The sequence below is a fragment of the Cyanistes caeruleus genome, chromosome 4 (genome assembly GCF_971803275.1).
Source record: "Cyanistes caeruleus chromosome 4, bCyaCae1.hap1.1, whole genome shotgun sequence".
Taxonomy (NCBI): Eukaryota; Metazoa; Chordata; class Aves; order Passeriformes; family Paridae; genus Cyanistes; species Cyanistes caeruleus.
Window position 1 is genome coordinate 12,633,477 of NC_141704.1, and position 24,271 is coordinate 12,657,747.

Sequence of the window (24,271 nt, forward strand, 5' to 3'; positions counted from 1 at the left end):
TGTTATTGAAAAGGAAAAAATCTTGAAGTCTCCACAAGCATGCAAGTGACATAGCAACCTTTAGGAGGAAGAGATGTACCAGGCTAAGTGTATTTATTCTGCTGGTCCAAAATTAGTAAAGAATCTAGGCTATGAAAAAGGGGAGCATTTCTTTCCTATAAAGGGAAGAGATTGGCTCAGCTGTACAAATCTAAAATTCAGGAGGTGACATTGAATCTCAGTGAAGTAAAACTTCTCACAAAAAGCTTGTTAGTAGAAACAAAGTGATTACACTTTCCTAGTGATTGTTCTGCTCTTCTATAATCTGGTGAACTGCTATCAGATTGCTGATAGAAGTGGGGAAATAGCCTCTGTTTTGTCATTGACTATAAAATATCATAATTTTACTATTCAACAGCAAGTAAGGCAGAATTATTTTTAATTTGTTATTCTGAATTCAGTTTCTGATTGTTCTGAACTAATACAACTACATTCAATGAAGATTTCTAAACAATGAATATTTTTTAATTTCTAAACAGAGAGGTGGGAAGTAAAATTTTGTAACCACAACATTAAAATGGCTGGTTAGGTTTGTCCTAACAATCTGAGCTAATTAATCTCGAAACCAGCTTTAAAGGTGCAGAACTTAATATCCAGCATAAACAGAGCAGATAACAGGATACAAGTATCACAAAGCCACCCCAGGACACTTCTTTTAAAAAAAGTAATAAATATTAAAGCAAATTGGATAACCCAATGACACTACTTTGAACATAATCATTTTAGAGATAAATAATTTGTAATTTATACCAAGTCATACAAAATAATAATCTTTATACCAGAAAATCCCAAATATGAAACTTTATTTTCATATAGATTGATATTTTTCTATAGTCTTTTTCTATTACATTATACCAAGCTAATTACGTATTTGGATACATTTTAAATGAAGCTTTTTGAAGTTTGAAATCAAACTTGCATTTTGCATGGTAAGGCCTCCTGCAATGTGAACCTGAGGCTCTACACATATGTAAAAGACCTTCCTAGATTCAAAACAGGCAATCAGTGTCCCACATGGAAATGGTGCATTAAAACCACAAGTTCAGGAAACAGTAATTGTGCTCTAAATACCTTTTTATAAAGCATTTTTGCTTGTCTCAATGACATGCCAAGAAAAGGGAAATACTAAGACTGAATCCAGTCTAAGATTGTGTTAAAAGAAGAAACACCTGCAAGGATTCCTCACCTGGTCGATCACCCAGGGACTGTAGAAATGCCCATTCTCAGATGGTTGCCACCAGCGAAGCCGAGTGGAGCTCGAACGAGCCTTCAAGGGAATTTCCAGGGCAATGTATCGTCCCACATTACTGGAGTTACTGAAGAGGAACTCCTGGAGAAGGCTCCATGTGAGGCCCCCGTTGAGTGAATACTGCAGCAGCACAGGCTGGCTCCTGGGGTCAGGTACCCCCTTGCCACATCCCAGTCTCATGAAGAACTGCACAAATCTAACAGGAAAAATCTTTCCACTTACCAGAAAAAATTATTTTCTACAACATCCTACACAGCAAACCAGAGAGCTTTGGAGTTTGTCTATTGACTAGCTCTGTTTTCTAGCTGTAAGGGTCATCTTTAGGAGATCTTATTATTTCCTTTCCAAAGCTTCTAGAATATACCTAGACAGACAGGTGTTGTGACAAAAAACAAAAATTCATTTTGCCTGTGTGGTAGTTTGCCAGGCATAAGAGGCTGAACAAAGCTGGTCATTTATGTTTTCAGCTTTTGTCTGCATAGCAGATGGTGTTGCAAGTATCAGAAACATAATCCTGGGTGAAATTTTTATCCCTATATCCCATGAGTACAGATTTTAGTGGCAGAAAAGCAACTGTGCTCTAAGTAGATCATAATTTGCTATGAATTTGCTGAAACGCTTAAATTCAAAATAAGCATCCCAGTTTTCCATTGGCATAAACCAGAGAAAATCTGGACGGGAGAACAAAGCACATTTCACTTTCAGGGATCATTTTGTCCATTTTGTCAGCCTGGGAAATTTGTCTAAATTACACCGTTTAAATGTGCTGGCTTCCCTGAAGCCAGCCCAAGCCACCCAGGGACACCAGCGCTTTCATCCCCCAGTTAATTGGCTTCTCCAAAGCTGCACAATGGACCTGCATCAAACTGCTAAATCCTTCCCGTCAGCTGATGCTCATAAATAGCTCCACTGTGCACTTGGAGTGGAGGGAACCGTGCTGTAATGATATTTACTTATTGGACTTGCAGGGATATTACAAGTATTAATTCATGTTTGCACAGCTTTTGCACAGCTTTAGAGTGTTTTATCTGTTCTAATTATTATTGCATTAGTGCTGCCTGGCTCACATGTTAAATGGCATGGTGCAAAAGAAGTTTTGTGTCAAAAATCTTGTTCTGGTTTGATCTGCAGGTAGATCTGCTGGGAGTGGAGGCTGCAGAGATGCTGGGCAGACAAAGCTCCAATAAAACACCAGACCTACAAGTCAATTAATTCTAGTCCTTGCTGCGACTCACAGTTTCTCTTGCTGTAACTGCTTTTGCTGTAGATTATATCCACCTCCATGTCCCAGACATAACATACTGCTTGAGCTGTAAAGGAGCACTGGGTACCCTCATGGATCAACATATCAAATGTAATAGATTTCTTCACTGCTGGCAAGTCTTTCTGCCTCCTCAGATTTACTCCAACATTTGCCACATAATTCAAAGGAAATAAACCCAGGTGACCTTGTCTCTGTTGCATCTGATTTCTTTGCATTGCTATTCTTACACCTCAGGTTTTACTAATATAGTAATAACCCACCCAAATATAGATAACAATGTCTAGCAGACAAAAAAGTAATTTTAAATATCTTGTCCCACAGATATTTTGCAAAGGCTCTGCCTATTTGAAATGGAAAACAAACTTTTTTTTGGTAAATCTAGTAACACTCAAATGTGTGGATGTTCTTTTAGTAATTCAGAATTGAAAGGAATTTGATCAGTTGTGATACCTAAAATATTCTCTCCTTAGTGATATTTCATGTGGTGCAGTTTCAGCTACCAGTATCACCATGATGGTGATACACTGTCCCCATGTTAAATTCTTTAACACACAGATGTGATTGCAGTGGATTGCAGAGTCCACTTGATTTCACTCCCCAGGTGCTGAGTGTGGCTTGCAGTACTGACAGACACAGCTGCTCCCCTGTGTTCTTCAGGGGTTCTCCTCATAAGGAAAGGAGAAATTTTAATGTGACTACTGAATCTAGCACTCTTTAAAAAAATAGTTCTCATCACTCCTGGCTTAAATGCAAACATCTCTCCAAGCCCTGTGCAGAACTTGGCACATCTGTGTCACAGCCAGATCTGTTGTGCTTTGCAGATGGTTGATAGAGTCAGTCTGGAAATGTAGAAAATCCCACTGCAATTACTTTAGGTTGCAAAAGAGCAGCTCCCAGCAATGCCACTGCAGTGTGCCTTGCTGTTCAGAAGAGAACATATTGTTATTTGTTGATAACTGTTATTTTCCATAATCATATATACAAGAAATTGAATGTCCAGCTTTGTTTTCCTAAGACAGAAGTTATTTATCTCCATATAACACCTTGAGGTCAATATTTGCAAATCCAGCTACAGACCATAATGAAGAAAAGACAAATGATGGTTCTTTGAGCATGAGCAATAAGGAAAATATAATTTAGTCTAATGGAGCAACTTACAAGATCTTTCATATATTTTGTTAAACCATCTTTTAATTTCAGAGTGGTCTAGGAATAAAATTAGTGTGGAGAATTTTGTTTTTGGGGTTTGTTTTTATCAAGTTCTGAGAAAAGTTTGCTGGGAGGAATCTTACAAATTACAGGGGTCCTTAATATTAAAAATCAATGAGGTTTAGCTAAGTGCTGATCTGAAAACTAAATGGTTAGATATTAGGCCTTTTTATTGACCATGAGTCTTTCCAATTAAACCATTATTTAAAGCTTCAATACCAATTCTGACAGGTAAAAAGTAGATAAAATGCCTGTTAAAATGTTTCCCACAGAACATCAGAGAAGAGTAGGGTGTTTATAAGAGATCAGTTAAAAAAAAGTCTTGGAGAAAATGCAGTCTCTCCAAAATCATAATACAAAAACATCATCTAAGATACAGAATAAATTAGAAAACAATGCCTGGTAGTTAGCATGCCCACAACGGGGATGGAGTTTTATCTGTATTAGTGTAAATTTTTTTAATGTGACTTGCTTAGCATGTCTCACTCATCACATGTCTCCCCTGCAGGCTGTAAAGATACAACATAAACTGTAAATAGACTAAAATATTTGGTTTTCAATAGCTGGTGACAGCTTGATGGGAATTTCTCAGTGAATGATTGGAAACAAATGTGCACAATAAGAAAAAAACAAGCTTCAGAAATGAAAGAATTATGAGATGACAAATGTAAGAATTATACTTTCAGCAGATACTCCTGTTTCAGCAATGGCTCATAACACACCAGACTATACGAAAAGCAGAGCATTTCTCATGTTATGGGTTTAGGAAACAAAAACTTGCATGAGCTACTGAAGGTGTGGCATCAGTTTCTGGAATTCTTATTTAAGGAAAAAGAGCACCATTTAAATAGTTAATGCAATGAAAATTCAATTTAAATTTAATTTAACATGGTGGCAGTGGTTAAATTGGAGCATTTGCAAGTGTGAGTACCATAGAATATGTCAGCTTGCTTCTACTAGAGAAATATCACACATGTATATTCTTCAGTATGGTGTTTGCTCAATGAAATCCTGAAAGAACTTTGGGAAGGGTGTTACCTGGCTTGTGACAAATCTAGGTCTCGAGTCATCAGCATCCGTAAACCTTCTTCATTAAAGAAAAGGTTGTTTCCTCCAGACATGATACCACATTTCCTTGACGGCTTTCCACCACTCACAAGGAGGAATCTATCCGACTCCAGCTGACCTGAATACACAGTGAATACATATTTATGATTTACTCTGAAGTGCTCCTGCTGCAAGACTGCTACTTCCAGAGGAAGAGTGATAAATTAAAAATCACATGCTGAGAAATATTCAGTGTTTCCAATGCCATGTATTCTAGAAAGCTGACATGAATCAAAGCAAAATAAAAAAAATAAACCCAGAAGTATGAAATCTGGGATCTTAGTTTTCAGTTATTCACAAGGTTTTCCACCATTCATCATTTATCTTAAGGTAACAATAAAGTACTCAGATCTGTAAAGAAACTTTGGATTCCATGTGGTAGCATGCAAGCATGGGCTGGCAAAATTGAAAATGAACAGCAGCACCTGTGAAGGGATGAGTTTGGATCATGCTCCTCTTGCTGTGCTTACTAGTGGGGGAAGCCTGGAAGGGGTTTTAGAGTTGTGTGTGTGGATGCTGGGTGTGCCCAGGCATGCGTGAGAATTTGAGTTCCCTCCTGCCTTCCCTCTCTTGGGGTCTGCTGTGGCTGCTGAGCACTGGCTCCCACTGCTGAGACACTTGGTCTGCTCTGAAACCATGTTTGCTGTAGTAGGGTGAGTCAGGTTTCCCTTGTGGTGAGAAATGACACGACCTGAAAACCCTCTGCTGTTTGCCTCACTTGCAAATGCTCTGTCTGTGCCATAGCCAAGCTACCAAAAAATTGTAATTTGCTTACACAATTACTTTCTACATGTAGAGTTTCAGGAAGTTCTGTTTCAATGAAGATTTTGTATCCCAGCATTAACAGTGCATTGGGCATTCACAAACTGCACTTCCAAGTGGCATCTGAACTACTTGGTTCTTGGGAATATTCCCATGGCATAAATTCTAACCAGAAGCGTGCAGGGGTGAGGAAGGCTTTGCTGTTTAATCCCTTGGGTTGCACAAAGATGGACAGGCAGTATTCAGATGCTCCTTCCCAAAAGAGATACCTTCAAAGTCATCCTTAAGGAAGTCAGAGTTCTTGGTGCTTATTTTGCAGGTTGGGCCTGAGTAGCCGGGGTCGCAGATGCACTTGGTGCCGTTGATGCAGCTGCCGTGCCCGTTGCACATCTCCTCGCACTGGGGGCCAATGTACACGTTGTCAATGGCCCAAGTCACAGGCTGGGATCCAGCAGGGTAAAATCCTTGGTACCACCTGAACCTCGCCAACCTGAAAATGGCATAAAAGCATACTTATTTTAGATAATAGTTTCATCTTTTTCTGTATTCCATATATATACCATTATATACACATATATATTATTATTTCTGTTGGAACTGGCTTGATAAATAGATTAATTCTAGAAAGGGATGCTAGATCTAATTTCTTCAGTACGTCATACATCTTTATGTCGATGTTCAACGCAAGTACTGACAGAAATAAAAAAACATTAAAAAACTGAATGACAGACATGATTTTCAAAATTTAAAATCCAGCTATTCTTCACTCCATCATTCATGTGGAAGGTGAATGGCCAAGGTCTGGTGGATTCCCTTCTGCTTGGTTTACAGTGTGTGGGTCAGACCCAGCCACTTTCACCCTCTCCTGGAGGGTGAGATTCTATTTCATGCTTCCATTGTGTCCCCAGGGAGACCACCTGTGGGGTGGAGTGGTAGGATCTCACCCTCAATTACCCAGAAAGAAAACATGATCTGTCATGTCACCAGGTATTCAGCTTGCTTTCAGGCAGCTTAATCTTAAACCAGGCTGATATTGCAAGTTGTTAATTTGAACTATATTCTCCTTTGGGTGCTGTCCTGTCATTTTTAATTCATCTCCTAAGTGCTACTTGCATCAATGCTGCATATAAAAAGGAACCAACTGGGGAAGGAGGAAAAACAAATTGAGATGAGGAAAATACTTGAGAGACTAATTTCATTCCCAGTTGAGAAACGTTTTAAGGGAGGAAGGAAACCAGAAGATTGAAAAGGGAGAAGCACTTAATTGCCTTGCGTGTTTAATGTGTCTTGTTAAAGATATCTAAATTCAGCAGGCAAATCAATTCCATAGGTAATTGTAGCTGACAATTCTTTTTCCTCAATTTGCTAAAAAGAATTTTTTATGAGGGGATTTAGGTGACAACCACTAATAAGTGTCACAAGAAAGATGCCAAAGAACCAGAGCTCTGTTAGAAGTCAAAATCATCGACTTTTGTGTGCCCTGAGAGGAAGGACACAAGTGTGAGATGGAAGGTGTTGTGAGCTCTTTGTGACAGTAGACCTCTATCCGACAAGCTGGATTCCTTTTCCCAAGACAAGTCAGCTCCTCCTCTCAGGGTCACTCCTGGTGAGGGTGAAGCATGACTTGTGTCTGAAGCAGAATGAATCCACTGCTTATTTGAGGTTTCTTCTCTGGCTCAACAGGCCTGGACCTTTCCTCCAGGACATAACTGGAATACTAATTATTACTTACAACTGTCTGCTGAGAACATATATTCATTTCTAAAATTACATATGTAGTGGAAATAAAATGTCTTCATACTCAGTTAAAATATAACCACTTGACACTTGAGGGATGAAAAGGCTGGGCGATTTTTTAGAATTACAAAAGGAGAAAGGTTTGGATTTTTTTCTTGTTATTCCCATGGATTCTGGTGGAGAGATACCCCCTTCAGCCCTCTGGACCAAGGATTTAATACATTGAATGTAAGCTATTCTGCACTGCTGGTCTTGGCTGGCTGTCAGCTCCTGGCCTGGCATGTTGGGAAAGGAACAGGAGAGAAGAAAGAGAAGAACAAGATAAAAGCACTCAGGAACAGAGGACTAAATCAAAATCCTGGACAGTTTAAATGAGTTAGGAGTCTGCATAGTCAAATTTTTTATTTGGAGGGATGCACTGATGGTTGGCTAAAGGGTAAAATAATTCTTTTTCTCAAAATCAGGAAGCACAAGTGAGCTGCTGAGATGGTTACCTATTCCATGCTTGAAATGTTAACTGTCATAAGCCAGAAAACTCAAGTTTAAAATTTAATAGTTTCCTTAAATTATTAAACATTCAGTCTTTCCAGACTTGATTCTTATTTCTTATATAGGTCTTTTCATACTTTCAGAGGCACACATGGGGTCATTTATTTAGTGGAGGACCCATTGACTGCAGTAGTTTCATAAATACTCAGTCTCATAGCTGCATAGATTCATAAAGTCTCATAGTTGCACAGCTCATTTTCATTCATACATGCTACAGTTTAATCATTGATGGTGTGATCTTTTACATAAAGTGAGTTGATGCTAGGTGACAGTTATTTGTGAAAAAGTAAACAGTGGTGTTTTTAGTTTGAAAAGTTACATATTACTATGCCTGCTAGCACAAATTATTTCTCTAAGCTGTGTTATCATCCAACCTTATTGAATGAGACTGTATTTAGATCAGACCATTTCTTCATACTGAAATGGAATCAAGCTTATACTAGCTCCCATTTTACTGCACGTTCTTATGAAGCTCAAAGTTCATACAAGAATATCATCAGTGAATTCAAATGGCTGATGCAGTAAGGAACACTCAGAACACTCTAAGAACAGTCAGTTTTGCATTAATTTCACCAAGTAACTTCCTTCTATTAAATTGTCACTAATTAAGTATATAGGTAATAGGAAATTCCTGTGGTTATTCTACATCAGCATTAGGTGCAATATGATTTGGGGAATCACCTGAACACTAGCTAACATTCAGGGCAAAAAGCAGAGAACAACTGGTCATTTGGTCTGCTCTAGTGCTGCAGTTCTTATGCACCACTCTTATGCTGGGTGAAAAACAGAAATAAAAGCAAAGCAACAAGCAGTGGGGCAGGAGCAGAAGCTGGACACTTACCCACAGAGGTGCAGTTTTCCAAAGTGAATGACCTCCCTCCTCCAGCCCTGGGTAGTGCCTGCGTAGTAAGTGCTACTTGGGTGATGCTCAGTGGAGCAGAGGGAGCTGAGGTGGCTGCTGCTGCTGTAGCACAAGGGGAGCAGCAGGTGCCAGGTGGCCCCCAGGTCTCGTGAGAACTCCAACTTCACCGGGTCAGCAGAGGAGCTGTCAGTGGTGCAGCCGATATTGATCTGGGGGCCAAGGCATCAAACACAGACGGTGACACAGGGCAGACCGTGGGACTCCCAATCGTTCTTCACCTTAGTCAGCCTCCCACATTGGGTATGGTGTTTGTTTAGTCCAGGAAAATGGTGATTTGAGAACCCATTTAACAACAGGGATGATGCACTCAGAACACACACATGAACAGGAATTCTTGCACCTTGCTCTCCTGTCCATGAGTATATCTCACAATATGGGTTATGATAAAATGAATGTCATAAGAAATCCCCAACAACTTCTACCTAGAGAAAACTGTGGAGTTAATAGGGAAAATCCCAAAGGAGAGCTGCTAACATTGCTGGAATAAATGCACCAGCTCTTGCAGTCCTCTGGCAGACACTGAAGTTATCACAGCATCAAGAAAATGTGCATTATTAAAAGCAGAACTATTAAAACAAAAAATGCAAACATTAGCTTTTTGTTTATGCCAAGCTGTTAATTGCTGAGCTGCACTATGATCCTCTTTTATGTTACATATCAAAAAATAAGTTTATCACCTCAATATGTTCAGCATTCACACTCACTACCTATTTGTTCATGGTTAATGCCAAAGCCCTAGAGCATCATAGCTGGACTGGACTTAGATTCAATGCCTTATCTTGACAGTGCTGGAATTCTCAGGGTGTGCTCACAAGATTCATGATATAAACAACGGTAGAAAAGGCAGAACATGAAAACCAGTTCAAAAAAAATACAGAACGTTTAATACAGAAACTGAGACAACCAGTGAAAATTAGTCTGTTGCACTGATATTTAGATCTTCTTATAATTTCAAATTGCTTTTGTAAAAGAAAACAAATTAGTTCTTTACAGAATGACTGTCATATAAAATAAGATGTACTGTATTTAAAATGCAACAAATAAAATCCAATTGCTGATGAAATACAAAGCCTATATTAAAACTGTGTAACATTTTAATATTTCTATATGTCTTTGCAGAAAAAAACCTTGTCTTCGTAGCATGCTGTTCTGTTAAGAAAATCTATTTGTTTCTAAAATGCAGTAATACTTGGAACTGTGCATGAATGTTGAAAGTCTATCCTACATCGAATTTCCTTCATCACTCTTCAGTGCACTTGAGTCCCATCAACCTACATTTGACTAGAAGGGTTGTCTACTCATCTGGAAGCTTAGAGAGATGCTTGACCCAATATAGGTTTTGACTCTTGAGACACAGAGAGAAACTACTGCATTATGTATCACTTCTTCATTTACACTAATGTTCTCAAAAACGTGAGCTGAAAAGGATGTTCTTACCACATATGGAAGTAAACATGTAGATTTTATGACTTAATGCTATCAAGGCTTATGAATATCTTAAAGTGACCTCAAACGTTTTTGTTTTACAGGCTGTAATCTATATTTCAAAAGAGAAAATGGTTTGCATTCAATAATTTATGAATTAGTTGCATGACAAATTGAAGAGTGCATGAGTACACAGCTAAACCTAATTTTCTTGGAAAACCCTTAGCATCATTGTAGTAATTTTTATGAACTTGTACTATCTGCTGATTATTATGTAGCTCATATTAATGCAACAACATGCCACATTGTTAAAAACAGCCTAGTAGATGTGGCATGGCAATTTACATTCCAGATTCTTTTCCAGTTTCTTAATGACAATATAATGACCTCTCTAAACTAATGAATTACTGGTTACTCCCATCAATAGCTGCCCCAGCCAAAGAACAGTTTAGATTCTAGGATAAGTCAGAAACACAGTTTAGTTCAGACTCTGTGTTGTCACTGGGGTACCTGTTTCCATTGTCTATATGGAACAGAAAAATATGTTCCTTATTCATGTACTTCCTTTAACTCCCTAAAATAGGATGACTTCAGGCCATGATAGCCAAAAACCAGCTCATCTAGAGCAGCTATGATGTGGGCAGAAGCAAAAGGAAAGCAGGAGCTTGTCTCTCTGAGAAAGTACAACAGTGCAGTTAAGCCAGCAGGTAGGAAAAATTATCTTCTGCTGTCACAGATGAAGTTGCAGCTCTCCACTGGTCAGCTTGTAGAAATGCTGCACTCTTACCTCGAGCAGGCTGTGAAGTGGCAGTTTGGACCCTACTAATTATATTTTGCTCATCCTCTTGCCTGCCAGTCATGACTCTCCAATGCATAGGATGTGGACTTTTATGCTGTCAGTGCAAGTGTATAGGCATGGACAAAGTAGTAATTTAGGTAAGAAAGTAGAAGACTTTGAGGCAGAAATTTCCCTTATCTGCGTATTAAAAGCATCATGATACATTTATGAGGGAGAGTAATGTCAAATCAACTAGAAGGTAAATTAGACAGGCTTCACTATTTGGAAATCAGAACAGCTGGGCAAATACACCAGAGCAGAATACAGAACATGAAGCAAAAGGCAAAATAACTTTCTGAGGACAAGTACCTCAAACTGAATGATAGTATTTTCATTCACACTCAGGTCCCTTGTGGTAATGGAGTGCTCCCCAACTTCATTTGAAACAAATACCATGGCTGAATCTTCTTCCCTGAAAATCAAGGAAAGGAGTGCTTTAGACACAGTCTACAGAGTCACTTCTTTCTATTGAATTGCTCAGAGAATCTTACGGAGCTCTTTTAGATGAATATGGGCAATAAAGCCCAATGTTTCCACCAGGATAGAAAAACCAGTTGTCCTCTTTAGGACCGAAGTCAAAGGTATCCAAAAGGATAATAGGATTCTTTAGGTTATTTCCATCAATAATGAAGTCATCAATAATCCAGATTTCTTCTTTTTTGCCTACAAAGAAAATGGAAATATTCCTATTAAGAGCTAATACTAATATTAGAGAGCAGAACAGCAGCCAGTATTTATGGATTATGTGAAGAAGAGGGTCTAAAAGTGTAGGATCATTATTTCCACTTTCCATGACAATAGTTCCCTTGCTGCTTTGCAGCCTGACCCTATGGAATTAACTTTTATTCCCTAAAATTTATAGAAGTCACAGCAAAACAAACATTGAAAAGCAATGGGTGTTGAACAATTATCTTCTATTTAAATCACATTTACTTTGAAATTCAGTCATTGTCTTCTTCAATTAAGAATCATCTAAATGAGCAGCTGCTACAGAGTCAAAGCAGCCTGAAAGTGCAATTTCATTCTACATCCTTGCACTCAGCAGCTTGTGTTTGTCTGGGAGGAGTTCTTTCATAGAGAAGGAAATTCTGAAACTCCTTCTCTCCAATGGATTATGTATTCATATACATCAGAAAATTTGTATTTGCAGATGGAGGAGGAAGGATTAAATTGGCAGATCTTCTGTGTAATATTTCTTCATCTATCTAAAAATGTTTGAGTTCCTCAGAGAAAAGTTTAGATAATTTTTTTAGGCAGGACATATCAGAAAAATGGACTGAAACAGGATTGTCAGGACCAGATTTGAATTTGACTTTTTTTTGTTAGGGGTGTGCTAGTAACTTGCCTACATGGAATAAACTCTTGCTGAATCACCATGTCTATATGATTGCTGGAATTCTTTAGAGCTGTTAATGTCAGTTTCTGCTAGGAGCTGTGCTTAGAGTAACTGAGAGCAGAGGAAAGCTTCCTTCAGCTGGCACATCTCCTGTAAGGAGGAGGAATGAGCTGCGTTCCTCTTGTGGTTTTCCAGCCCTTTACAAATTAATCAAAAGATTAACTGCTCACTACATACTCTTTCTAAATGGGTTTTTAATGCCTAGTTAATTCTGAGTAAGGTAGGCCCAGTTCCCATTTACACTTGGGACACTTTTGTATAATTGGAGCATCCTAATGGGGCCTCGGTGTAAGTGAGAATCATGTCCATTAAAAATAATGAGAAGAACCTGAGTGAAGTTAACTTTATTGGTGTTGCTTGATCTCCCACTCCCTCCAGGGGCAAAGCTGATGCTTTCTGCACACAATCCAGGGCTATCAGGTGAAGGTACTTCACTTCAAAGCATTCGACTGCTTTATAAAAACAGTGAACATAATCCTGCAGTACGTCTAATTGAAGGAATTCAAACACAAAACCCCCATGATTTAGGAGTGTCTCTAATTGTTCTATTCAAAAAATGCACTCTCTTAGAGATGCTGAGCTGTGCAAGCATGGACCTGGATTCCCAGGGCGTGTCTCTTCCTTACCATTGTTGTAAGGTTGCCAGAGCCGGAACCGTGTTGCGTTGCTTTGGGCTGCGTAGGGCAGAGGAACGTTGATAAAGAGAACATCTGTAGTCTGGGTGAAGTAAAACTCATCTATCAGGTGCCAAGTGATGCCACCGTTGACAGAATATTGCAGCAGGATGGAATGAGACCTCTCAGGGGTGCCTGGAGCATAAAGAACATGGATTTATATTCATTAAAATCCAGTAAATTCCAACAAGTATAAATTAAATTATGTTGCTCTGACATGCACTGCAAAGTATGGGCTTCCTTTAACTACAGTGTGAGCTGTTAACATGTTATCTACTCATTGTACACATACATCTTTCTGTGCTTTCCCTTGCTTGTTTGTCTGCAAAATGCAAATGAAACAGGGCCTAAATTTACTGTTCATTATACATATTAACATAGTTAATTACTTAGATGGGCAGCTATCTCAGCGCTATACTTTTTTAGATTAGATTTTTTAGATTAGAATCAGCTTCTTCTACCACTAACATATTCCAGTAAGACAGTATTTATTTGCTTGTTTTGTCCAGGTACCAGACATTATCTTCACCATCTGTAGCACCCACAGATAGTCACAGTTGCTATCCTCATAAATTTATGAGTCTATGGCTCTCATTGCAATCACTGGAATGAGGATACTCGTGCCCAGAAATAACATAATTGATGGAGAGCACTGAGGATCTTTATTAGCATCTTTTAACACTAACAAAGCAACATTCTGTGCGTTAAGCTGGGCCTAAAAGTCAGTGGAACTGACAGTAAAATTTGCGTTTTCTGGCAAACTGCCAGCTTCTCCTATTTTTTTCACTTAGAGCTTTAAAGAGTAAAAGTCAAAAGTTCTTTACAGCCCCAGTTATTAACACATGCTAATTAGAGCCCAGCACTCATCCCTAATGCTGGTTACTGTACACAAATTTAGCCCCAGCCTGTATTTGTGCCTAACTGTCCAGGAATACCAGTGTCCAAGTGATGGTACCTCTGAACTGAGGTCTCACTCAGACAAATTTAGTCTCTGTACCCTTCATGGTGTGGCACAGTGTTGGCATACCCCCAAAAACTCAGTCAGGAACCAACAGAAGGAAAGAACTAAAGGACAGTTTCTTCATCCCTGAGTCACTGCATGTTACCATGCAAACTTGTCCCTTGTTCTATTCTTAAATGAACCACATTTGCTGAAACCAAAGTGCCTGGTGCACATGCTCCTGCTCCTCTCTGCTCCAGTGCTAAGTACTCAACCTCTGGCTGTGGAGCAGAGCAGGGAGGAGCTGTTTGCAGTCAGGAGCTGATTTCAGCTTATCTGTGGAAATTGTCAGTAAACAACACACTGCTTTTAACACTCACAGCTGAGAGATATGCCCAGCTATATCAATTTGTATTCAACATTAGGGAGCTTGTTGGGACTAAGTCTTGGATCTAACAGTCAAGCTAACAAGTAATACTGGTTCAATAAGGAATGATTTCTCCTGGAGTTTCATGGTCTTACTCCTTTTGGGTCAAGTGGCAAAATGCAGGCTTGAGCCTTTGGCTATTCCTGCCTTCAGAATTATATTTTTACTCATTTTTTAAAAAATATTTTTTCAATGATTATATGAAGAAATAATACCAAGGCATAATTTTGTAGAAGTCTTCACAAAGACTTTGCTTATAAACATGAAATATTTGGCATGTTATCATTTTGGGGCATGTTATGTTTTTGGCTGTTACAGTGTTCTCTCTTTTTGATGAAGTACTAAACCCAGAAATAAATAGCCAAATATATATGATTAAATGCCTGTTAAAAAAACCAATAATAATTCACACAGAGTTATATTTTCACTTATACAGATTTGGCTAAGATACTTATTTAGGAAGAAAGAGGGGCTTCAAAACTATTTTCAAGCTACTGGTAAATGTCGAGTCAGAGTCTCAGAGCACTGAGCTTACACAGAAACTATGGACATTTTCCGTACACCAGAGTGAGAGAAGTTTTTCAACATTAAGAGTTCAGCCTGGAAGTGCCAATTCTATCAGAAAATTTGGGGAAAACTGCTGAAATTGCATGGGAGTGGCTCAAACCTTCAAGCAGTTTAGTGGTTCTCCATCATGTCTCTCCAGACTTAGGTATAATTATTTTTTAAAGCCAAGGATGGCAGGGCCTTGGAGCAGGGTAAGGCTGAATCATTGGCTTAGAAGTCCTTGTACTGGAGGAACTGTCACGTTATTTACAGCAACACGTAAAACTTGTCTTGCAAAGTCTGACTATTCCTCATATCAATTAAATAGAATTATGGAGTTTCAGTTATCTCTAAGATATCTACTAGGCAGTCAAATGTTGAGAGATTTTAATGCAGTGAACTGAAGCTTGAAAATGAAAAACACTGTGGTTTACAATTTGTCCCTTAAGTAATTTACTGTAGGCCCCATTTTATAACATAAAAAAAACTGGACAAATAATTTTTTCCTAACATAGTGGGAAATCTCTACAAAATCTTGAGGTCTTTTGTTCCTTTTTTTGCCCATAAACTTTACTAGGTGTGCTGTTTTTGACAGTACTACAGTCTGTTTTTTCCTTAGGAACTGCACAGGCAGCCTTGTGGGCTGGGAGCAAGGTAGGGATGATGCAAAATTTCAAACAAGTTCATATTATAATCTGCCATAAACTGTTGATCACTATCATACACTGAAGCTGAAAATTCTGTACTCTTTTCTGTGTTGCTACTGTGTACTAATATAGCTAGAGAAGCGATAGTAAATCAACGGTGATCTTACCTTTGGCAATAAATTTAAATGAAAACTGGATGTACACTGTGTTAGTGCAGTCTAGATCTCTTGACACAAGCATTCTCAGTCCTTCCTGCAAATACAGAATATACAATGTGAATATCAGTTCCCATTATTGAGTATGTTCTGCAGCTTATTGTTGCTTGGATGTTGTCTGCTACTGAGTGCTGGTGGCAGCAAGAGGGGAAGTTCTCTATTCCACACGTTTTCCCAGGCAGAAAATGGGGACAAGTGACACCCTTGGTAAAGTGAGCCAAGATATGACAGAGGCACAACTACATGGCCAGGTCCAGGCAGTTCCAGCTCATTCAGTTCGTGCTCTGAACCCCTGGGATGTGACTGGATCTGCAAGCACTGACTTAGACACTGAGTCCAAGCTACTACACTCATTTTTTATGCAAACTGTACAGTTGCCAAGCACCCTAATTTCCAGGCAGGGACAGTCCTCTCTAGGAGTTCTTTTCTGTACCTCAAAACAGATTTTGTACAAATATCCTCTTCTGGGGCAACCTGTTGACTTGTAAGGAAAGGGAGCACACAGGACACCTCACAGGGACCAGATGAGCTTGCTGTTGGATCCTGGGGCCAGAGCCAGTCCCTTTTCTGCAGGGATCTGGCAAACCACCTCTCAGAGCTTCCCTCTTTCTCAGACCCATTCCCCCAGGGGAACAATCTGCAGGAGCGAGCAATGCAAATTTTAGACAATTCACATCTCATGATTTGGGATTTAAATAATCTAAAGAGGTTGAACTGGAGTCAAGCTTTTGCAAATAAATACTTCAATTAATTAATTTATACACCAAACATTATTTAACTTCTCCTTTTGGGGGGCGCCTGAGTTCACAGTGTCAAATGAAGACTCATGTGAGCTGAGAATTTGTGTGCTTGAGAACAAAAGACTATTATTCATTTTGTTAAGAACTGAAAAATCTAGAAAATATATTTCCTGTTCTTTTGAAATCTGCAATCAACAAAAATAAGTCTTTAAAGAACTAGAAAACATCAAAATGATAGAATTGAGTAAAACACAGGCAAAATACATAAACATTGATTACACAGACTACAGCCCTGACTAATTTGTATTATTCAAAATAATAAAAAGCCAATCAGGAGACTTCAACATGATTTTAATGTGTACCATATTTCCAAACAGTTCACTTCAAGAATCTCAGTGTAGAGTTTCATTCTTTTCCTTTGGTGGTCAAGGAGGAGTTTATATCACAAACAAAATAATACACAGCCAAGAGATGAAACCCATCTGTTCATAAAAAACAACTGTGGAAAACATGGTGCTGTGGAAAACATGTTTAGGGTAGGAAAAGACAAGATAAACAAAATGTCAAATTCTAGCCAAAAGACTTCAATATAAACATATGGGGCTAACAAGAGAAAATTTACTTTCTATTTTTAACTCTACTGGTTTTCATTAATTGTTTTTTCAATATAAGTAATCTCTCACCCCTTTAAAAATGAGAGCTGTTCCAGACTTGATGGTGTCACCATTCAGGTTTCCCCTCTCAGCACCGTAGACTTCAGGCCACAGGTCTGGATGCAAATTACCATTGAAATCATCCTTCAGGACAGATGGCAGAGGAAGGACAGGGACACAGTATGGACCTCCAAAGCCTCTGTCACACCTAGCAACACATTGGGAAGAAAAGGTATTATTATCCATCTGGCCTGGATAAAACACATCCTTTCTGTGAAGCAGCTTAAGCAGTTTTCTACTCACATGCAATGACCTGAATCACAGATGCCATGCCCTGAGCACATCCAGGGGCATCCTGTAGCCAGAACCACATTATCAATAGCCCAAGAATCAACTCCAGAAGCATAGTTGTATTGAATCCATCTGAACCGGGTTCTGGGAGAGCTATTAAAGACAGAAGAAATGTATTTCAGGATCCAAAATTCTGATCCAGAAAGTGCTAAATACTAAAAAGAAAATCCCACAGACTTCTGAAGAAAAGCATATTAATAAGCATTGCCCACTTATTTAAAAAATATTAATATTCTGGAGGAAACTGTGAGTTTAAATTTCTCAGGTTAGTCTTTTTGGCAAAATTCCAGCATATTCTAAAGAAAGGTGCCCAAAGTGATAATCAAGAAAGAACATTGCTGAGATACTTGCTGATCAGCAAAGTGGTTAAGCAGAAATTAGAAATTCCATTAACATTTGTCAGCTCCATGTGTTGCTAGCAGAATGGAAACAATAAAATTGCATCAATAAAGTATGAAGTTATGAAAGTTCATTTATACTAAGTGTTGTGTGAAGAAAAAAACAATAGTTATATATGGTTATATACATATATATAAGAATGTATAAGTATAAATGTACAACTATGTACATGCATACACACTGCTGTCACTGCTGACTGCCTTATTATCCTCAAATGAGGAAAGTATTTTGGAAAAAAGAAATTCTTTGGAAGATGATGTAGGATCCTCTGGAGGGAACTGTGGAATTGGAAGGTGTGAACTCCAGGCCCAGTTAATTTCCTATGTGTCCATTTTTACCACCACATTTTCTGGGTGATGAAAAGTACAGAAGTGTGTACAGTGCTCTGAAGAATTACGGAACTTCTCAGAACCATGGTAAGCAGTGTCACCATTACCTGTCCTTCCTAAACTAGAGCATGGTTTTATTTAGAGAGATGGATGCCAGCACATCTGCCACATCCATTTAGAGCCCTGTGATATCCTGAGGATGTCAGCAGAACTCTCCTCCTGGTCAAAAGGGTGAAGGTGGCATGTCCAGTGATGTGTTCTGACTTGCTGAATGCTGTGACTAACATGTCTCAATGTTGGGTAACAACTTAATGTGCAATAACAGAAAACACTGCTGTAGGAAAGGATGGATCAGAGTATTTATTCTTGCTTCTTATTGCATAAATGTTAGAAAAGCTGGTTTAGCATTCTTGCTCTTACTGTCATAAATTATAGGCAAGACTTAAGAATTCATTCATCAAAGTTGCAACATCCTTAAGTCCCTACACTTCACATTATAGCTGATGAAATATTTTGAAGTGAAATTTAAAATTCTGGTGGCGTGACAACACACGTTTAAAAATTTAAAAGACACGCAGAACATTCCCAAGCTGGAGGATGTTTGTTCTAATTAGATCAGCAAATCCTTTGTCATGCTAAACAGCCAGAAGAGCAGCGCTCACTTGGTTGAGGGTGGGAGGTAGACAGTAACTCTCTTCCAGTTTTGGAATCTTTCTGAAGTGTAGATGGAGCTCTCGGTGTACTGCTGACAGCCGATGGTTGGGGGGACACACTCCTCTGTCACCAGGTGCCAGTCTCTCCCATTGTTTAGGGAATACTGCAGGTGAACACTGTGGGAATTGCTGTATGGCTTACTGCAACCCATGCTCAGCTCAAACTGCAAGAATGTGGAGGCTGATACGTGGAAGTCCCAAGTCTCAGCATAACGAGGTTTTCCTAAGGAAAGAGAGGAAAACAACAAATACAACAGCAAAGTGTACCTTCAGCATATGTTTTCAATACTGTCATTCAAATTTGTTACCTCTATCTTCACCTTTTTCCAGCCCTCTCTTCCCTACAGATTACTAAATACCTGGATTTGTCTATACCTCCCATCTTGTAAAGCTTGATCCTTATATAATTTATAAAGTAGACTCATACAAAATTTAGCAATGTTTGATGACACATACCAATGTTTTCACTGAACATCAGAGCTGTATCCATAGACAGGCAGTCAATGTCTACTTGACCTCCTTGTATTCTGTACCAGCTTGCTTGTAAATCCACGGTTCCATCAAATTTATCCTGGAAGCCGGTCTGAGAGCTGTCATTCATCCCTATAAGCACATCGTCCAAAGCCCACTGAGCTGAATGCTTCCCTAGAAAAACCAGAACAGACAGGTTAGTGGAGTCCCTGTAAGTTATTTTTAATGCCCATATGCTGTGTTCACTCAGTGAGCAGTGCTCAATCACACAGACTGAGCACTGTTAAACAAGCCTAAAACATTGCTCAAGGATGCACCTGGACTCTAGAGCATGTTTCTATTACAGATAAACACAGGTATCTCCCTCTTCATTTCTTTGGCTTCAGTGCCTTTGCCATCATATGCTCTCCCTCTGTTTGATGAGACACTTCCTGAGCCTCTAGACTGGGGATTTTCATTTTATGGATCACAACCCTCCTGCCATTCCCCACAGCTAAACTAGAAAGGCCTCTGTATAGTTCCCAAAATAGCTTTTGTATGAAAGTGAATAGAACATGAAGGAAAATGCTGAAGGCTCTGTGTACAGATAATATTTAGAGAAGTGCCGTTCTCTTCCTGGAAATCTCTCTCCTCTTGCTCTCTAGCCTACAGGCATTTCACTTTCATCATCTCCAGCCCATTTCTTCGGCCCTCATTTCAATTCACCTTTCTACTGGCATGCTGAAAAGAACATCTCACTGCACAATTACTGCCCTCACAGGAGAGGAAGGGAAGCCTTTACAATAATGGTGAGCTTGCAGCAGTGTGCCAGGACTTTTGCCTTGCCACCGAGAGGAACGTGGGTCACGGCTGATAGGGCCACTCTGCACTGAGGAATGGCAGAGAATAGTCCATGAAGGAACTAACATCTCTAATCAGAACTGGTTGTCACCTGTGGCTGCTGGTGTGAAAGCTCATACTTCAACTTCCAGTCATAAAACCTTGCTTATACTGGGAGCCATCAGTGGTCTTAAGAGTAATGACCCTCAGCAGGGACAGATGTCATCCAGGTGCCACCAAGGATGGACATTGCACCACTCACCAGTGCAAATGATCATCACAGAATGATGGTCTGTGGTGCACCTGTCATTGCTCAGCATTTTTTACCAAAGGAACTGTCTTTTTAACTAAATCACATCCCTCTTGTCTATTCTCTTACCTAGTGGGGACAATTATGTCCAGCACATACTGGACTTAACTGAAGAAATTGTATTAATAAAATCAGCCATCAAATGATAAGTGATGTCTAAGAAGCTGCATATCATAATGCATACCTGAATGTAAGCTATGTGCTTTGCTCCCCAAGGAGTTGCTGTTGAAATGTACTTTGCTATATTTCTGAATATTGCCTTATATTTCCTGCAGTTAATGAGCTGCTGCCTTGTGCAAAGGTAAGACTTAATCAGGACACTTTTAGTAGTGGTAATGTGCCCCCAAGTGAGGGGAGCTCTCACAGCAGCTGTAGGAATCAGTCAGCACCAGGGTTCAACTTTGAGTTGAGGATGTGGGAAGTGGCTGAGTGGTTTTGCATGGGCAGGGGAGCTGGGCTCTGGGACACTATAAATGGTGGGAGGAGTGGGCCCTCTTCTGGAGTGTGGAGATATTAAAATAGTGAGATGGGAGCCACCAGGTAGGCAGATTCAAGGCCAAGTTATGCCTACACTTCCAAAGCAGAGAAAAAAATGAGATGAAGAGTGTAAGCCATTTGGCATCCCAGGTCACTGTATACTCAGGTAGAACTCTGATTTTATTTAGGCTTTTTTTTTTTTTTTTTTTTTTTTAATTGTAATTTTTCCCCCTCCCTCCTTTTATCTCAGCATCTTTGGTTTAAACTTAAATAATTTTAATCTTAAGTCCACTCATCATCCTGGTGCTATAAAAGAAAATCATGGCCACAGTGTGACTCAGGAAAGCCCAAATATGCTCCTACAACATCCAGCTGTTCAAAATACTGTGTTTTTATGAGCTGAGGTTTCTGCACAACGTGTTTATACTGAGTAGCACTGACATGTGGGTTGTGTAAAGCTGCTTAATGAATTTTTAGGATGGCTTTGCTTACCATGTTGTGGCTGCCACCAGCGGAAAGCGGTGGCAGGGGTCTTGGCCTCTCGGGGTAAATCTATGGAGACAACCTGGGGCTCCAGGTACGACATGAAGTCCAGCTCTCGCAGCAAACTCCAGGTGATCCCGTTGTCATTTGTGTACTGAACAACAAGTCCTGTATTCAAAATGAGGAAAAGCAGTCAGTGTGACTGTGCAGAGCAAAGAGGGGTCAGTTCACACTGTGCTCTGGAACTGCCAGCTCCCGTCCTGTGCACAGACCTTTTGACATGTGCCTCACCCTTCAGGCAACTCCTGGTCCAGGAGCATTTAGTGGACAAAGTCCTACTGCAAAGGTGATGTGGGTCACCAGCTGCCACATTGACCATTTTCACCAAACTCGAAGAATCAAAACTTTCACACCTCAGGGAAACTAATGATCATACCACAGAAATGATAGGAATAATATGATTTTCTTTACACAGTATTTATTTCATGTTGGGTATCCTTGCAGTTTATGTGAAAGACTGAGTTATAATTCTGATAGCTGGGATTACAATCCTCCTGCTATGTATGCAAGCTCACAGCATCCTTGGAAATTAATTATCATAGTATTTAGATAATTTAAGATGGTCTTTGTATCATGCACACAGTACGGCAAATACTAGGATTCAACAGAAGCCCAGCAGAGCTCATCAAAAGGGATAATACAAGAATGAAGCGCCTGTGCATATTTCTTCTCTTAAAACTCTTTTATATTGGTGTATGTTCAAAGATAAAGGATATTTTTTTTGGTGTCTTATGCTGGTGCAAATGAGTAAGGAATCAAACCCTTGGTGTAATCTGTGCTGCAAGATTACAGCTTTCCTCAGAGAGTGAGTCAATGCCAAATATCAGGAAACAATCCATTGACGTTAAAAGCTTTATACTGAGAGGAAAATTAAATTTTCTCATCTCTCATGTCAGTGGTCTGTCTTTATGTAACTAGACCACTTTACATGGGAATCTGCTCCCAGAATTCTGATCCTTCCCAAACACTATCCCAAAAGTATCAGTCCTCCACCACAGGAACTTTAAGCATATGGGCCAAATAAGAACAGAGACATCTGGGAGAGATGAATTTATTCAGACTAAATAAATTTTCAGCTGCAACTTTATAATCTTGTGTTTTGGGTAAATCATGCATAAGCTTGTTTTGGAAGGCAATTTTTTATTAGACCCACTGGTGTAGTTGAGAAGATGAACAAGTTCTCAGGTACACAACTCTTCTTCAGGTCAGAAATCGAGTTTTCCCACTTTATCCTGAACTCAAATTTCATTCCTTTTATTTCAGACATTATGTAAAGTCCCATGGACTCGTAAATTTACCCATTTTCCAACACTATCAAATAGTTTAATACAAGCTATTATATTTTGCTTTGTAAATATTATCTTTCTTAGACCATCACAGCCCCCACAGTTACTCCAGTTACAGTTACAGATGGATCACCATTAGGTTTGGTGTAACTAATTATAACTAGAAATGTCCATCAAAAGTAGATAGCTTTCTCCAACATTTACAAAACTGAGGAGGTAACTGATTGATGTTAAAAAAAAACCAACTTCTTGATTGTGTAAAGGCAGAAAAAGGTAAAAACACTGCTGAAGACGCAAAATGAAAAAGGCTTATTATAAAACTGAGGGGCTTTACCTTCATTCCTGGCTCTTGGTCTGTTGCAGGAGTTACCAACAGTCTTGCTTCCAAGTTGTACATAAAATTGAACTAGCCTTTTAAAAAACACAGGATAGAAAAGAAGTGTAATCATCTTCTGATAGCACAAGATCAGTCAGGATAATTTGCTTCTCTTAACTAATGGCATTTTGAGTTAGATCATTATTCCAGGCTTATTGATTAGGCAATATTCCCAGAGAAACCAAACACAGGCATGGTAAGTAGTGAAGGACCCAAGACAGAAGAAAATTATGTGGTTTATTAATCTTGTACCTAATAAATGTGTTTTTGAGTGAGTACGAGAACTTAGCAGTTCCATCACACACAAAAGTTTCAAAATCTCCAAAGCAGGCAAAGCTACTCTTTACATCAGATTTTACCTTGGCCTATTGTAACTGGAAATTAGGTGAAGCCTTAAAACACAGCATTAGATTTGTAATAAAATTATTATATCCTCCTATACCACCAATTCTTTTTAGATCCTTAAATTCTCGATGTAAACAATTTTCAGTGAAATGAGTTCACTGAACATTTTGTGAAGCAAACCCTTTGATTCTGAACCTGTAAATCATTACTTAATTGAATATTCTCTTGTTCTCACATCATGAAGTGGTGAAGAAAAATGTTCCTGAGCTGCTTTTCTACAGGAAACCTGCCCTGTAGTCAGTGCTTTTATCACTTCCCTACCTTCTCTTATTTCTTTCTACTGTAAACCATGGCAACCATTGCATCTGAGTCTCTGCATGAACATATTTCTATGTCTTAAATTCTTCCCAAAATTACTTTCTGCAACCATTCTAATGCCACAAAACTCCTTGAGATGGGATTGCTGATTTTATTGTCAGAACTCTGGATTAGTCTGGAACATCCCTCTTTAGC

At 39.1% G+C, this 24,271-nt stretch overlaps 1 protein-coding gene across 2 annotated transcripts in view; it reads right to left on the minus strand.

The window, feature by feature from the left end:
• Positions 1–24,271, minus strand: part of RELN (reelin) — a 272,198-nt gene that overhangs the window by 32,173 nt on the left and 215,754 nt on the right. For both annotated transcript variants that reach the window (XM_086886679.1, XM_086886680.1), the window contains exons 31-44: positions 23,372–23,448; positions 21,701–21,859; positions 19,588–19,776; positions 19,081–19,354; positions 17,643–17,783; positions 17,370–17,547; positions 15,899–15,983; positions 13,124–13,306; positions 11,593–11,764; positions 11,411–11,513; positions 8,758–8,987; positions 5,900–6,120; positions 4,800–4,947; positions 1,226–1,484 (exon numbers count right to left, since the gene is read on the minus strand). In XM_086886679.1, the coding sequence (XP_086742805.1) occupies positions 1,226–1,484; positions 4,800–4,947; positions 5,900–6,120; positions 8,758–8,987; positions 11,411–11,513; positions 11,593–11,764; positions 13,124–13,306; positions 15,899–15,983; positions 17,370–17,547; positions 17,643–17,783; positions 19,081–19,354; positions 19,588–19,776; positions 21,701–21,859; positions 23,372–23,448 (2,419 nt within the window). The remainder of the gene's footprint in view (positions 1–1,225; positions 1,485–4,799; positions 4,948–5,899; positions 6,121–8,757; positions 8,988–11,410; positions 11,514–11,592; positions 11,765–13,123; positions 13,307–15,898; positions 15,984–17,369; positions 17,548–17,642; positions 17,784–19,080; positions 19,355–19,587; positions 19,777–21,700; positions 21,860–23,371; positions 23,449–24,271) is intronic.